At 39.2% G+C, this 14,125-nt stretch overlaps 1 protein-coding gene across 1 annotated transcript in view; it reads left to right on the forward strand.

Moving 5' to 3' along the window:
• LOC150080760 (microphthalmia-associated transcription factor-like) overlaps positions 1 to 14,125 on the forward strand; it is a 129,663-nt gene that overhangs the window by 23,692 nt on the left and 91,846 nt on the right. Inside the window, exon 2 of the mRNA XM_090381032.1 lies at positions 13,565 to 13,769. Within this exon, the coding sequence (XP_090237158.1) occupies positions 13,565 to 13,769 (205 nt within the window). The remainder of the gene's footprint in view (positions 1 to 13,564; positions 13,770 to 14,125) is intronic.

A 14,125-nucleotide genomic window follows, 5' to 3' on the forward strand; every position in this document is an offset into this window, starting at 1 on the left:
ATTACACACTGTTTATGGAGATGATGCCTGGAAGAAAATGGCAGTTTACGAGTGGTTTAATCAGTTTAAAAGTGGGCAGGAAGCACTGGAAGATGAACCTCTCTGTGGATACCCTTCGATATCACGAAATGACAAATATGTCTTGAAAGTGAAGGGAACTCTTGCAAATTAATAGGTGAATGACTGTTGTTGAGACTGCTTAAAAGGTTGGACTGTGTAGGCTCAGTACACACAATCATGATGCAAGATTTTGGGATGCATCGCTTGTATGCAAAGTTTGTTTCATGCTTGCTGTTGGATGGTCAAATAGACTGCGGGAAAGCCATCGCAGGTGGTTTTTTTTTTTTTGAAAAATCTACACAGGATATGCACTCACTAAGAAAAGTGGTCACTGGTAATGAGTTGGGTGTTCACCTGTGACCCCTGAGACCAAGGTGGAGTCATCTGAATGGCACACACAAAATTTCTTGTGAACAAAATTCAATGTCAGAGTTGTGCTGTGTTTTTTTTTTTTTTTTTTTTTTTTTTTTTTCATGATGTGGGTATAGTGCGCCATGAATTTGTGACTAGAGGAGAAGTATTACTGTTACTATGTTGAGGTTTTGACACGTTTATGCGAGAATGTGAGGCAAAGACGGTTTTGAAAATGGAAGGATGGCTGGATTCTGCACCATGACAATGCACCCAGTCACATGGCGATGGCTGTTTGAGACGTTCTTGGCTGTGAAAAAAAATCAGTCACACAGAAGCCTCCCTACTCAAGCCTGACTTCTGGCTACCTGCTAAACTGAAATGGGCTTTGGGGGTCATCGTTTGATTTGCAGTGGATGACATCAAAGAAAACGGCGAAGCGGCCCTATGTGGATTAAAAACAAACGATTTTAAAGAATGTTTCAAAGCTTGGGAAGACAAGTGGAGTAAGTGTGTGTGATTGCGTGTGCACATGCACGCAATCACACACACGCAGAAGGAAGGTACTTTGAAGGTGATTAGATTATTAAGCCCAACTGTTCGCTCAAAATTTTATATAAACTTCTTCGGTATGATGTTTTTACATTATCAGACAGCTAGATGAGCAGTTTCCACATGGTTTGCTAGATTACATTTGCTAAGAATACAAATGTGAAAACCTCAAAAAAAAAAAAAAAAAAAAATTAATAATAATAATTTGCATATTCTAGAATGTGACTAATGGAAAAACAAAAATACAATTCAGAAATACTAGACTGTGCATAAAGAGTTCTCTCAAATGTTACTTAAAGATTAAAGTTACAGTACTGTACCTTTCAAAAGATCACATGATGTTTTAATGATTTGGTTCAGTGATTACTGGCAGTTTAGCTTCTCAATTTCTGTTTAGTGTCTTTTGATTTCATTTTTGGAGTAGATGTATATACACTTTAGGAACAGTTTTGGCACTGTAGGATAGTACCAAAGAGAAAACTAAAGGCTGTGAATTGCAGATAAAATTAGTCATTCAAGCTGTAGAAAATGGTGACAAGAAGCTTTTAATAACTGGTGAAGGCTAAGGCACGTTATGAGAAGTTTTTGACTAACAATGCAAAGAATCCTTAGCTTATGTTAGCACTGGAAGGAAGGAGATGATCCTGTTCAGCCTACTGACGGACTAAATACCTTACATCTACATTCACATGAGAAGTTTTTAGAGGTGGGGACCAGAAATATAGCTAATTCTTAACTGTCAGACCTTTTAAATGATTTTGTGATTTCTCTTCCACTTTAGAAAGTGGAAGAGAAATTGCTGAAGCTAAAAATATATATCCCCCAAGGGTTAGCATTAGCATTAGTAGAAGCATTTGATGCAAGAAAGCAAACTTATGCAGCATCAGCCAGAAAAAAAAAAAAAAAAGAAAAACTTCCACTTCATCCCTCCGTTCGTTCGAAATACTGTACCTGTCCAGCTGAGCCTTAAATTTATTTAGGCTATCAACTTCCACAACAAGGGATGGAAGTCTGTTCCACCAACCAACTACCAATTGGCTAAAGGCAAATTTCCGCACATCTATCCTACATCTGTCTTTCCTCAATTTCAATTTATGCCCTCTCAGGTGATTATTCTGATCAAGAGGCAGAATCCCATCAGCATTGAGCATGCTCAAACCATTCAAGGCTTTATACACCTCTATCAGATCACCTCACCAGTGCCTAGTCTCCAGACACTGTAATTTGCAAAACTTAAGCCCTTCTTCGTAAGAGTAACCCTTTGTTCCATTCACTTACCTTGTTGCCCTTCTCTGTACTCGTTCCAGCAGCTCTACATCCTTCTTGAAATGAGGCCTCCAGACCTGTATACAGTACTCAAGGTGTGGCCTGACCATTTCCTTATACAACAGAATAATCACCTCCTTATCCTTGCTAGAAAAATTCCTGTATATCATTGATAAGACACCATGAGCTACTCTTGCTGCCCGTTTGCACTGTTCAGAGAACTTCATATCTGCCTGCACAATTACCCCCAGGTCTTTTTCATTCTCTACCACTGTCAGTGTAGTACCACAGAGTTGATACGTTGCTCTGGGGTTGCTGTTTCCCATATGTAGTACTTTACATTTGTCAATGTTAAACTTCATTTGCCACCTCTCAGCCCATCTGCTCAACCTTTCCAGATCCTGTTGCAGCAGCATAGCGTCAGTAGTGTCCTTAACAACCCTGCCAACTTTTGTATCATCTGCAAACTTGGACATTAAGCTTGATATACCGTCATCAGTATTATTTATAAATACAGAAAACAATAATGGACCCAACACTGAACCCTGAGGGACTCCACTAATAACATTAGTCCACGATGAGCAGTGTCCATTGATTACCACTTTCTGTCTTCTCCCCTTCAACCACCTCTTTATCCAATGCAGCAATTTGCCTCCAATGCCACACTGCTCCAATTTGTGCAGCAGTCTTCCATGTGCAACAGTATCAAAAGCCTTTCTAAGATCCAAGTATATAATATCAAAGTTATTCCCTGCATCCAGTTCTTTTGTGACTGCATCATAGTATCCAATCAAATTGGTCAGGCAAGACTTCCCCTTAACAAAACCATGCTGTGTCTGAGCTATAACTGAAGTCTTGTCTAGATGATCCTGCAGTGCTTCTGTAACCAGTGCCTCCATTAATTTTCCTGGAACAGAAGTTAAACTCACAGGTCTATAATTACTTGTGTAAGCCTTTGATCCTCCTTGTGAATTGGGGTCACATTTGCACATCTCCAGTCTATGGGTACCTCCCCTGAGTCCAAGGAAGCTCTCATAATTATGGCTAAGGGTTTGCTTACTTCCTTTGTTGCCTCCTTTAATATAACTGGATAGATCCCATCCACCCCAGGTGCCTTTCTTGTGTTAATCTTCAACAATTTCTCCTCCACTTTACTCTCAGTTATTACAAGATTATCTAGTTTACTGCCAGAGTTGAATACACCTCTTACATTCCCCACGCAGAATAAATAACTCATGTGTGAATGTTAATGCAAAATATTCATTTAGTTTGTTAGCTACCTGAGCAGGATCGTCAACAGTTGAACCATCAGATATCAAGTGGACCAATCTGATTCATCCCCTTCTTTCTAGAGTTTACATAAGTAAAGAACTCTTTGCTGTTTTTCTTTGCATCCCTTGCCAAAGATTTCTCATCTGCCTTCGCCTGCCTAACCTCCTTTGTAACTTGGTTACAGATCAACTTATATCTATCATAGGCTACTGTGTCACGTGTTAATTTATATGTATCCCAAGCATTTTTCTTCTCTGCCATTGTCTTATTATTTCATCTGACATCCATTTAGGCCTAAACCTTGAACAATATTTCTTAGTTGGTATGTAAAGCCTAGTAGCTTCCAAGATAAGTTCTTTGAATGCTTCCCATTTTGAATTTGCTGTTGGTAACATCATCAGTTGGTCCCACTGTATAGAATTTAAATACTGTCTCAGACCATCGTAGTCACCTTTACGAAAGCAATAACCATTCCCTTTACCCCTGATGGTAGTTACCTCTTTGAGTAAATCCCACTTTAGCACACTGTGATCATTGCCACCTAGTGGTTCCTCTATCTGCAGATTCTTAATGCATGAAGAATCACTACTGATAATCAAATCAAGAGTATTACTCCCTCTAGTTGCCTTCCGAACATGCTGATGTAGAAAATAATCATCCAATAAATCCACAAAAGCCTTGCTAGTGTGTGAGTGACCAATCCACAAATTTCAGTCAATATCTGGGAAATTAAAATCCCCCATTATAATACTCTCTGATTTACTGGCCCACTCTATTTCCCTGTACAGTTTCTTATTATACTCATCAGAGTCATTAGGCCTATAGCACACTCCTACTCTCAATTTTGATCTCCCAGTTCTTATATCACACCAAACTGACTCGACACTGCACTGTCCAGCGATGTCGACTGGCTTCACTTCCTTGGATTTTGTGTTTCTTAACTAATAGCATAACCTCTCCTCCCTTCCTATCCTGTCTATCCTTTCTGTAGACGTTGTACTCCCCAAATTCCAGTTCTGCATTTCTTATATCTGTGTGACACCACATCTCTGATATCCCAACAATATCCACCTTTGATACCTCAAATTCATCAAATTTATTTACCAAACTCCTAGCATTGGTGTACACGCAAGTATACATGCACCTGTTTCTATTCTTAGCTACCCTAACACAATCCATATGTTTACTTGTACTGCAATGACTCCCAGCAGTCTCTGAAATATTCTGCACCTTGTTTTCCAGGCTTCTGCTCATTCCAATAGAAGCAGTGCAAGAATCACTTTCACCTCTGCCAGTGGCTACTGTTAATCTATTAGTCCTTGTATACCCCCCAAACTAGCAGTTTTCCGACCCACCTAACACTGCCTCGATAGCATCAACAAATATTCTTGCACCCTTTCTATTTAAGTGTATCCCATCCCTAAAAATTCTATCCCTTGAGCCTTGCACAATCTTTCCGGGGGGCGAATTGATCGACAAGGCTCTCATCATATACTCCCTCCTATCGTGTCTGGGTAGAATTGCAGACACTTTCAAATTCAACCCTAATTCACGGCTTTTTTTCAACAGTGACCTGTACTTGTTAAGTAATTCTGCCGGTCTCCTACTCTTAATATCATTAGTGCCAGCGTATACAACTATATCATCTTTTGTGCCTTTAAAAGATGATATCCTCTCTACAACGTCATCAACTTTTGCCTCTGGCAGACATACCCTGGTCCTGTTCAAATGGATGGGTTGTTGGAATCTATCCAGAGTTTCTACAGGCTATAAATGTGCAAATGTTTTTGCACATTTACAGCCTGTAAATGTGCAAATGGCTTTTTTTCAACAGTGACCCGTATTTGTTAAGTAATTCTGCCGGTCTCCTACTCTTAATATCATTAGTGCCAACGTGTACAACTATATCATCTTTTGTGCCCTTAAAAGATGATATCCTCTCTACAACGTCATCAACCTTTGCCCCTGGCAGACATACCCTGGTCCTGTTCGAATGGATGGGTTGTTGGAATCTATCCAGATTTTCTACAGGCTGTAAATGTGCAAATGTTTTTCCTATTCACAAAGGGAGATCAAATGGCAAATTAAGTAATCAGAGACCTGTAAGCTAAGCTTGACTTCTGTTTCTGGGAAAATATTGGAGTTAGTAGTTAAAAGAAGTAATCTAGTTATAGAGCAGTCGTAGAATAGACCATTAGGAGAGGTAGTGGCAGCATAATTAGGTTTCAGGATCCCTTGGACTGTGGAAGTACTGATGTCTCCTTTAGTCTGTAAGGGAGGAGCTAAAGCAGTGATGGCCACTATAAGTTAGAAAGTTTGATTTCTGGGGGTGGAGGATAAAATCATGGAGTCTGTAGTTTTGAACAGTATCTCAGACCTTATTTTTTAAGTAATGGAATCCTAAAGGGATCATAGTATAGGTTCATGAAAAAGTTTTGCCTGATCAATTTGAATAATTATTGTGATGAGGTTATAAAATAGTTTAATGCAAGAAACAACTTTGAATTATATACCTAGATTTATTTAAAGATTTTGATACACTTCTCCATGAGAGGTTATTGTACAAACTGGAATAAGCTGGATTTAAACAAGGAAGATCCGTAGGCAGATCAGTGGCTAATAGAAAAATAAGACACTGAAATTAGTTATAAATAGACATTTAGAATGAGCTAGCATAGAAAGTGGGATTCATTCTAATTTCTTGGCCTCGGAATTCTCAGGTGCAGAGAATGAATTTTAAAAATATTTGTAAATTGTAATTTAATGTAACTAATGGTAAACAGATCTTCCACATGTCCTAAAAAGACCTGGGGGTAATTGTGCAGTCAGATATGAAGTTCTCTGAGCAGTGCAGATGGGCTGCCAGAGCAGGTCATGGAGTTTAGTCTGATATATAGGGATTTTGCTAGCAGAGACAAGGAGGCGATTATCCCTTTGTATAAGGCAATGATCAGGCCACACCTTGAGTACTGCGTACAGGTCTGGAAGTCTCATTTTAGGAAGGATGTAGAGTTGCTAGAATGAGTACAGAGAAGGACAACAAGATTGGCGAGAGGAACAAAGGAGTACCTTTACAAAGAAAGGCTTAAGTTCTGCAAGTTGCTGCATCTGGAGACTAGGCACCTGCAAGGTGATCTGATTGAGGTGTATAAGGCTTGGAATGGTTTGAGCAGGCTCTACGCGAGGGATACTTCCGCTTGCTCAGATTAAGAATCTGAATGGGCATAGATTCAAATTGAGGAAAGGCAGTTGTAGAATAGATGTGCGGAAGTTTGCCTTTAGCCAACGGGCAGTTGATTGCTGGAACCGACTTCCATCTGTTGTTGTGGAAGTTGATAGCTTAAATAAGTTAAAGGCTGAACTAGACAAACATTTGGAGTGGCCAGATGGGTGAAATGGGATGGTGTTTTTTTTTTTTTTTTTTTTATCATTTTGGCTGATGCGGTATAAGCTTGCTTTCTTGCATCATATGCCTGAACTAATGCATATCTTTCCATGACTACACAGAAAAGCATGGTTTAACAGGGAGTGGAGAACAAAGAAGACTTAGAGATAATTGTGCAGTCAGACATGAAGTTCTTTGTGAGCAGTGTAGACAGGTTGCTAGGATAGCCCATGGAGTTTTGCAGGAATTTTTCCAGCATGGATAAGGAAGTGATTATCCCATTATAAGACAATGGTTAGGTCACATTCTAAGTACTGCATTTAGGGCTGGAAATCTCATTTTAGGAAGGATGTGGATTTGTTGGAATGGATGCAGAGAAGAGAAACGTGAGGGAGAGGAGACAGAAAGGTACTCTTATCAAGAAAGACTTGGTATGCTGCTAATTAAGAAAAACATAAAATCAAAAGAAGTGCATCCAGTTGATATTGATGAACAGTGCACTGTCCAGTCAGTTGGGTGTGACATAAGCACTGCAAAAGCAAAAATAAGAGTAGGAGTGTGTTATAGGCCTAATGACTCAAATGAGTACAATGAACAGTTGTACAGAGAAATAGAGTGGGCCAGTCAATCAGAATGTCTTATAATAGGGGATTTTAACTTCCCAGATATTGACTGGAACTTGTGGGTTGGTCACTCGTACACTAGTAAGACTTTTGTGGATTTATTGGATGATTGTTTTCTGCTGCAGCATGTTCGAGGGGCAACCAGAGAGGGTAATACTCTTGATCTGGTTGTCAGCAGTGATCATTTGTGTATAAAGAATTTGCAGATAAAGGAACCACTAGGCAGTGATCATAGTGTACTGATATGAGATTTACTTAAAGATATAATTACCATCAGGGGTAAAGGAAAGGGTTTTTGCTTCCGTAAAGGTGACTACAGTGGTCTCAGGCAGTTTTTAAATTCTGTACAGTGGGATCAACTGATGATGTTACCAATAGCAAATTCTAAGTGGGAAGCATTCAAGGAATTAATCGTGGAAAGTTTCATACCTATTAAGAAATATTGTTCAAGGTTTAGGCCTAAATGGTTGTCAAATGAACTAAGGAGGCTCATGGCAGAGAAGAGAAATGCGTGGGAGGCATATAAATTATCAGGAGACACAGAAGCCTATGGCAGATTTAAGCTAGTCTGTAATCAAGTTACAAAGGAGGTTAGGCAGGTGAAGGCAGATTACTATCTTTGGTAAAGGATGCTAAGAAAAACAGCAAACATTTTTTTGCTTATATAAACTCTAAAAGGAAGTGGATGAATCTGATTGGTCCACTTGATATCGATGGTTCGACTGTTGATGGTCCTGCTCAGATAGCAAACAAACTGAATGAGTATTTTGCTTCTACATTCACACATGTGGAGTTATTAAGGTTTGAAAATGCCAGAAGGTTATCAAATTGTAGCAGGGTGCTTAATGATTTTGTAATAAATGAGAACAAAGTGGAGGAGAAATTGTTGAAGTTAAACCTAAGAAAAGCACCTGGGGTGGATTGGATCTATCCAGTTATATTAAAGGAAGCAGCAAAGGAAGTAAGCAAATCCTTAGCCATAATTATGAGAGCATCCTTGGACTCAAGGGAAGGGTCCCCACGGACTGGAGATGTGCAAATGTATCGCCAATTCACAAAGGGGGATCGAAGGGGTGACAAGAGTAATTACAGACCAGTTAGTTTAACTTCTGTTCTGGGTAAAATAATGTAGTTACTGGTTAAAGATGCATTGCAGGATCATCTAGACATGACTGCAGCGGCACTTCCATAGCCAGGTGGGCAGGAGCAGCAGTGCATAGCACACGCTTCTTGATTAGACAAGGATTCAAGCCCGTGACCACCAAATACGAAGGATGTGTTAAGATCAGGGAATGACCACCGCATATCACTGGAGCAATATGGCCTTAGATGCTAATGCTCCTAAAACCCAAATAACAACAACAACAAGACTGCAGCAATAATTAAGACATAGCATGGGTTTGTTAAGGGAAATCTTGTCTGACAAATTTGATTGGATATTTTGATGTGGTTACAAAGGAACTCGATGCAAAAAATAATTTTGATATCATATACTTGGATTTCAGGAAAGCTTTTGACACTGTTGCGCATGGAAGACTATTGTACAAATTGGAGCAGAATGGTATTAAGGGTAAATTGCTACAATGGATAAAAGGATCGTTGAGTGGGAAAAGACAGAAGGTTGTAATCAATGGGTGCTGCTCTTTGTGGACTAATGTTATTAGTGGAGCCCCACAAGGTTTGGTGTTGGGTCTACTGTTGTTTTGTATATTTATGAATGATATTGATGAAAGTATATCAGGCTTAGTGTCGAAATTCGCAGATGATACAAAGGTTGGCAGGGTTGTTAATGACAGTAATGGCAGTGTACTACTGCAACAGGATCTATAAAATTTGGGCAGATGGGCTGAGAAGTGGCAACTGAAGTTTAACATTGACAAATGCAAAGTACTGCATATGGGTAGAAGTAATCCCGGAGAAACGTACCAACTGTGTGGTACTACACTTAAGGTGGTAGAAAATGAAAAAGACCCGGGAGTAATTATGTAGTCAGATATGAAGTTTTCTGAGCAATGCAGACAGGCTGCCAGGGTAGGTCATGGGGTTTTGTCAATGATATACAGGAATTTTGCTAGCAGAGAAAAGGAGGTGATTGTCCCTCTGTATAAGGCAATGGTCAGGCAATGCCTTGAGTACTGCGTACAAGTCTGGAGGCCTCATTTTTGGAAGGATGTAGATTTGCTTGAGCGTGTACAGAGAAGGGCAACAAGATTGGTGAGGGGAATGAAGGGATCCTCTTACCAAGAGAGGCTTAAGTTCTGCAAATTGCAGCGGCTGGAGTCTAGGCACCTGCATGGTGATCTGATTGAGGTGTATAAGGCCTTGAATGGGTTGAGCACACTGAATTCTGATGGGATTCTTCCACTTGTTCAGATTACGAACCTAAGGGGGCATAAATTCAAATTAAGGAAACACAGATTGCAGAATAGATGTGTGGAAATTTGTCTTTAACCAGCGGGTGGTTAATTGCTGGAACAAACTTCCATCTGTCGTGGAAATTGATAGAATAAATAAATTTAAGGAGGAACCAGACAAACATTTAGATGGAATTGTTTTGTAAATTTTTTTTTTTTTTTTTTTTTTGGCTGATGCTGCATAAGCTCATACACTTGCTTTCTTGCATCACATGCCACTACTACTACTACTTCAGTTCTGCAGATTGCAGAATCTGGGAACCAGGCACCTCTGAGGAGATCTAATTGAGTTGTTTAAGACTTTGAATGGGTTGAGTAAGCAAAGTGCCGATGGTGTTGTTATTCTTACTGAGACAACACACAAGGACATAATTTAAATTGGGGAAGGATGATTGCAGAATAGATGTGTGAAACTCTGCTTTCAGCTAGCTGGTAGCTGATTATTAGAACAAACTTCCATCTGGTGTTGTGAAAGTGGGTGGTAATTTTGGTGTCACCCACTGTAGTATATAGGAAATTGTTTTATAGGTGCATGTATACTTGCATGCACGAATGCTAGGAGTATAGTTAACAAATTTCGTGAACTTGAAGTGCTAGTCAAGACATCAAAGGCAGATATTGTTGGGATATCAGAAACGAGGTGTCACACAGATATAAGCAGTACAGAATTGGAATTTGGGGAGTACAATGTGTACAGGAAGGATAGACAGGACAGGAAGAGAGGAGGGGTTATGCTGTTATTTAAGAAACATAAAATCTGAGGAAGTGCATCCAGTTGATGTTTATGGACAATGCAGTGTTGAGTCTGTTTGGTGTGATATAAACACTGGGAAAGGAAAAATGAGAGTAGGTGTATGTTATAGGCCTAATGAATCTTATGAGTATAATGAGCAATTGTGCAGAGAAATAGAGTGGGTCAGTAAATCAGAATGTCTTATGATATGGGATTTTAACTTTCCAGATATTGACTGGAACTTGTGGGTTGGTCACTTGCACACCAGCAAGATTTGTGGATTTATTGGATGACATGTTTTCTACAGCAACATGTTAGAGAGGCAACCAGAGGGAATAATACTGTTGATCTGATTCTCAGCAGTGATAATATTAATGCATTAAGAATTTGCACTGGGTGACAGTGATTACAATGTGCTGATGTGGGAATTACTTAAAGATGTAACTACCATCAAGGCTAAAGGGAAGGGCTTTTGCTTTCGTAAAAGTGACTACAGTGGTCTCAGACAGTTTTTAAATTCTGTACAGTGGGATCAACTGATGATGTTATCAACATTGAATTTTAAATGGGAAGCCTTCAGGTACGTAATTTTGGAGGCCACTAGGCTTTTCATTCCAACTAAGAAAAGGTTTAGGCCTAAATGGATATCAGGTTTAGGCCTAAATGGATATCAGGTGAATTAATAACACTCATGGCAGAGATGAAGAAAATATGGGATGCATATAAAGTATCAGATGACACAGAATCTTGTGGCTTGGTCTGTAATTAAGTCACAAAGGAAGTTAGGCAGACAAAGGCAGATTATGAGAAATCTTTGGCAAAGGATGCAAAGAAAAACAGCAAAGTGTTCTTTACTTATGTAAACTCTTGAAGATAAAGGATGAATCAGATTGGACCACTTAAGATAGATGGATTGACTATTGATGATCATGCTCAGGTAGATGACAAACTGAATGACTATTTTGCATCTACATTCACACATGAGGAGTCATTCAATGAGGGGAGTGCCAGAAGTCTATCAAATGCTAACAGGGAGCCAAGTGATTTTGTAATAACTGGGAGCAAAGTGGAGGAGAAATTGTTGCAGTTAAACATAAGGAAGGCACCTGGGATGGATGGGATCTATCCAGTTATATTAAAGGATGCAGCAAGCAAAGGAAGTAAGCAAACCCTTAGCCATAATTATGAGAGCTTCCTTGGACTTAGGGGAGGTCCCCATGGACTGGAGGTTTGAAAATGTATCAGCAATTCACAAAGGGGGTTCAAAAACCTGTTAAACCTGTTAGTTTAACTTGTGTTCCGGGGAAAATAATGGAATCACCGGTTAAAGAAGCATTGCAGGATCATCTAGACAAGACTGCAGTAATAGTTAAGGCACAACATGGGTTTGTTAAAGGGAGGTCTTGTCTGACCAATTTTATTGGATACTATGATGTGGTCACAAAGGAACTGAATTCCAAAATTAATTTTGATATCATATACTTGGATTTCAGGAAAGCCTTTGATACTGATGCACATGGAAGACTGCTGTACAAATTGGAGATGTATGGCATTAAGGGTAAGTTGCTACAATGGATAAAGGGATGGTTGAGTGGGAGACGACAAAGAGTGGTAATCAATGGACACTGCTCTTCGTCAACAAATGTTGTTAGTGTAGTTCCCCGAGGTTCGGTGTTGGGCCGTTTGTTGTTTTGTGTATTTATCAATGATATTGATGAAGGTATGTCAGGTTTAATGTACAAGTCTGCAGATTATACAATGGTTGTATCATCTGCGACAGTAAAGACAGTATGCCACTGCAACAGGATCTAGATGAGTTGGGCAAATGGGCTGAGAAGTGGCAACTGAAGTTTGCCATTGACAAATGCAAGGTACTGCATATGGGCAGCGATAACCGAAGAGAAATGTACGATCTCTGTGGTACTACACTCAGGAAAGCGGAAAGTGAAAAAGACCTTGTGGTAATTATGTAGTCAAATATACAGTTTTCTGAGCTGTGCAGACGTGCGTTAGGGCAGGTCATGGAGTCTTGTCAATGATATATAGGAATTTTGCTAGCAGGGACAGGTAGGTGATTATCCCGTTATACAAGGCAGTGGTCAGGCCACACCTAGAGTACTGTGTACTGCTCTGTAGGCCTCATTTTAGGAAGGATGTAGAGTTGCTAGAACAAAGAAGGGCAACAAGATTGGTGAGGGGAACAAAGGGGTGCTCTTACCAAGAAAGGCTTAAGTTCTGCAAATTGCAGCACCTGGAGAGTAGGTACCTGTGAGGTGATCTGATTGAGGTGTATAAGGACTTGAATGGGTTGAACAAGCTGAATGCTGATGGATTCTTCCTCTTGCTCAGACTAAGAACCTGAGGGGGCACCGTTTCAAATTGAGGAAAGATAGTTGTAGAATAGATGTGAAGAAATTTTCCTTTAGCCAGTGGGTAGTTGGTGGAACAGGCTTCCATCTTTTGCTGTGGAAGCTAATAGCCTAAATAAATTTAAGGCTGAGCTGTGACATTTGGAATGAATTTGGAGGGGTGAAATGGGAGCGGTTTATTTTTTGCTTATGCTGCAAATGCTTGCTTTCTTGTATCGTATGCCTCTACTAATTCTAATATTTTGTGATCTTGTATATAAAAAACAAAATATGCACAGAATACCTTTTGGTTTTCGGTATACATATGTGCAATGTTTTAAACTAAATTATAACCACTGCACACATTACTAACTAGTTTTTTTTTTTTTTAGACAATAAAATCACTTTACCATTTTACCACAACATACTCTGCAGTATGAAATTCTGTGTAAAGGATTTTCAGTATTTCATTGCTGTATAAATGAAAGTTATTCCAGTGCTTAAATAATAATAACAGTGATTGTAGAAATTTCAATAACTTACTTTTTTTTAATTGACAGCACACAAAGTGTGAAAACTAACACCATGTTGAGTCGAACCAATATGAAGCAACAGCTGCAACGCCAGCAGCAACTGCAGATGGAGAGGAAAGAAGCAGAACAGCGGTTTCTGGCTAGTTCTGTCCCTGTTCGTTCATCCTCTGCTATTAAAGTACCCACCACTTGTAATCCAGTTGCTGTGGAAGTACCTCGACAAATTTTAATGGTGAGAAATATGCTAAAACTATATTTTACAACTTATTGCTATTATAAAATTTTTAGTTATTTTTATTTTATTTTATTTATTTTTTTGTTTAAGATGGTGAAGCAAAAAATAAGGGAGTGATAATATAAAGATACTGGAAGTTTTTCTGTAGGTAGTTTGTCAAGGGTGGCATTTTGTATGGACTCCAAATTTCAGATTGATGAAATAAACATTGAACAGGTGTTTGAATGACGAATGTTACCCTTGACAAATTGGCTACAAAATGCTCTGTGAAAACTGTAAACCCATATCTGTTAATAGTTTACCTATAAATGCTATTGGAAAGCTTGCTTAGGATTCATTATATTAAGTCATCA

This window comes from Mastigoproctus giganteus, chromosome 9 (genome assembly GCF_048544385.1).
Source record: "Mastigoproctus giganteus isolate SK-2022 chromosome 9, ASM4854438v1, whole genome shotgun sequence".
In the NCBI taxonomy this organism is placed as follows: domain Eukaryota; kingdom Metazoa; phylum Arthropoda; class Arachnida; order Uropygi; family Thelyphonidae; genus Mastigoproctus; species Mastigoproctus giganteus.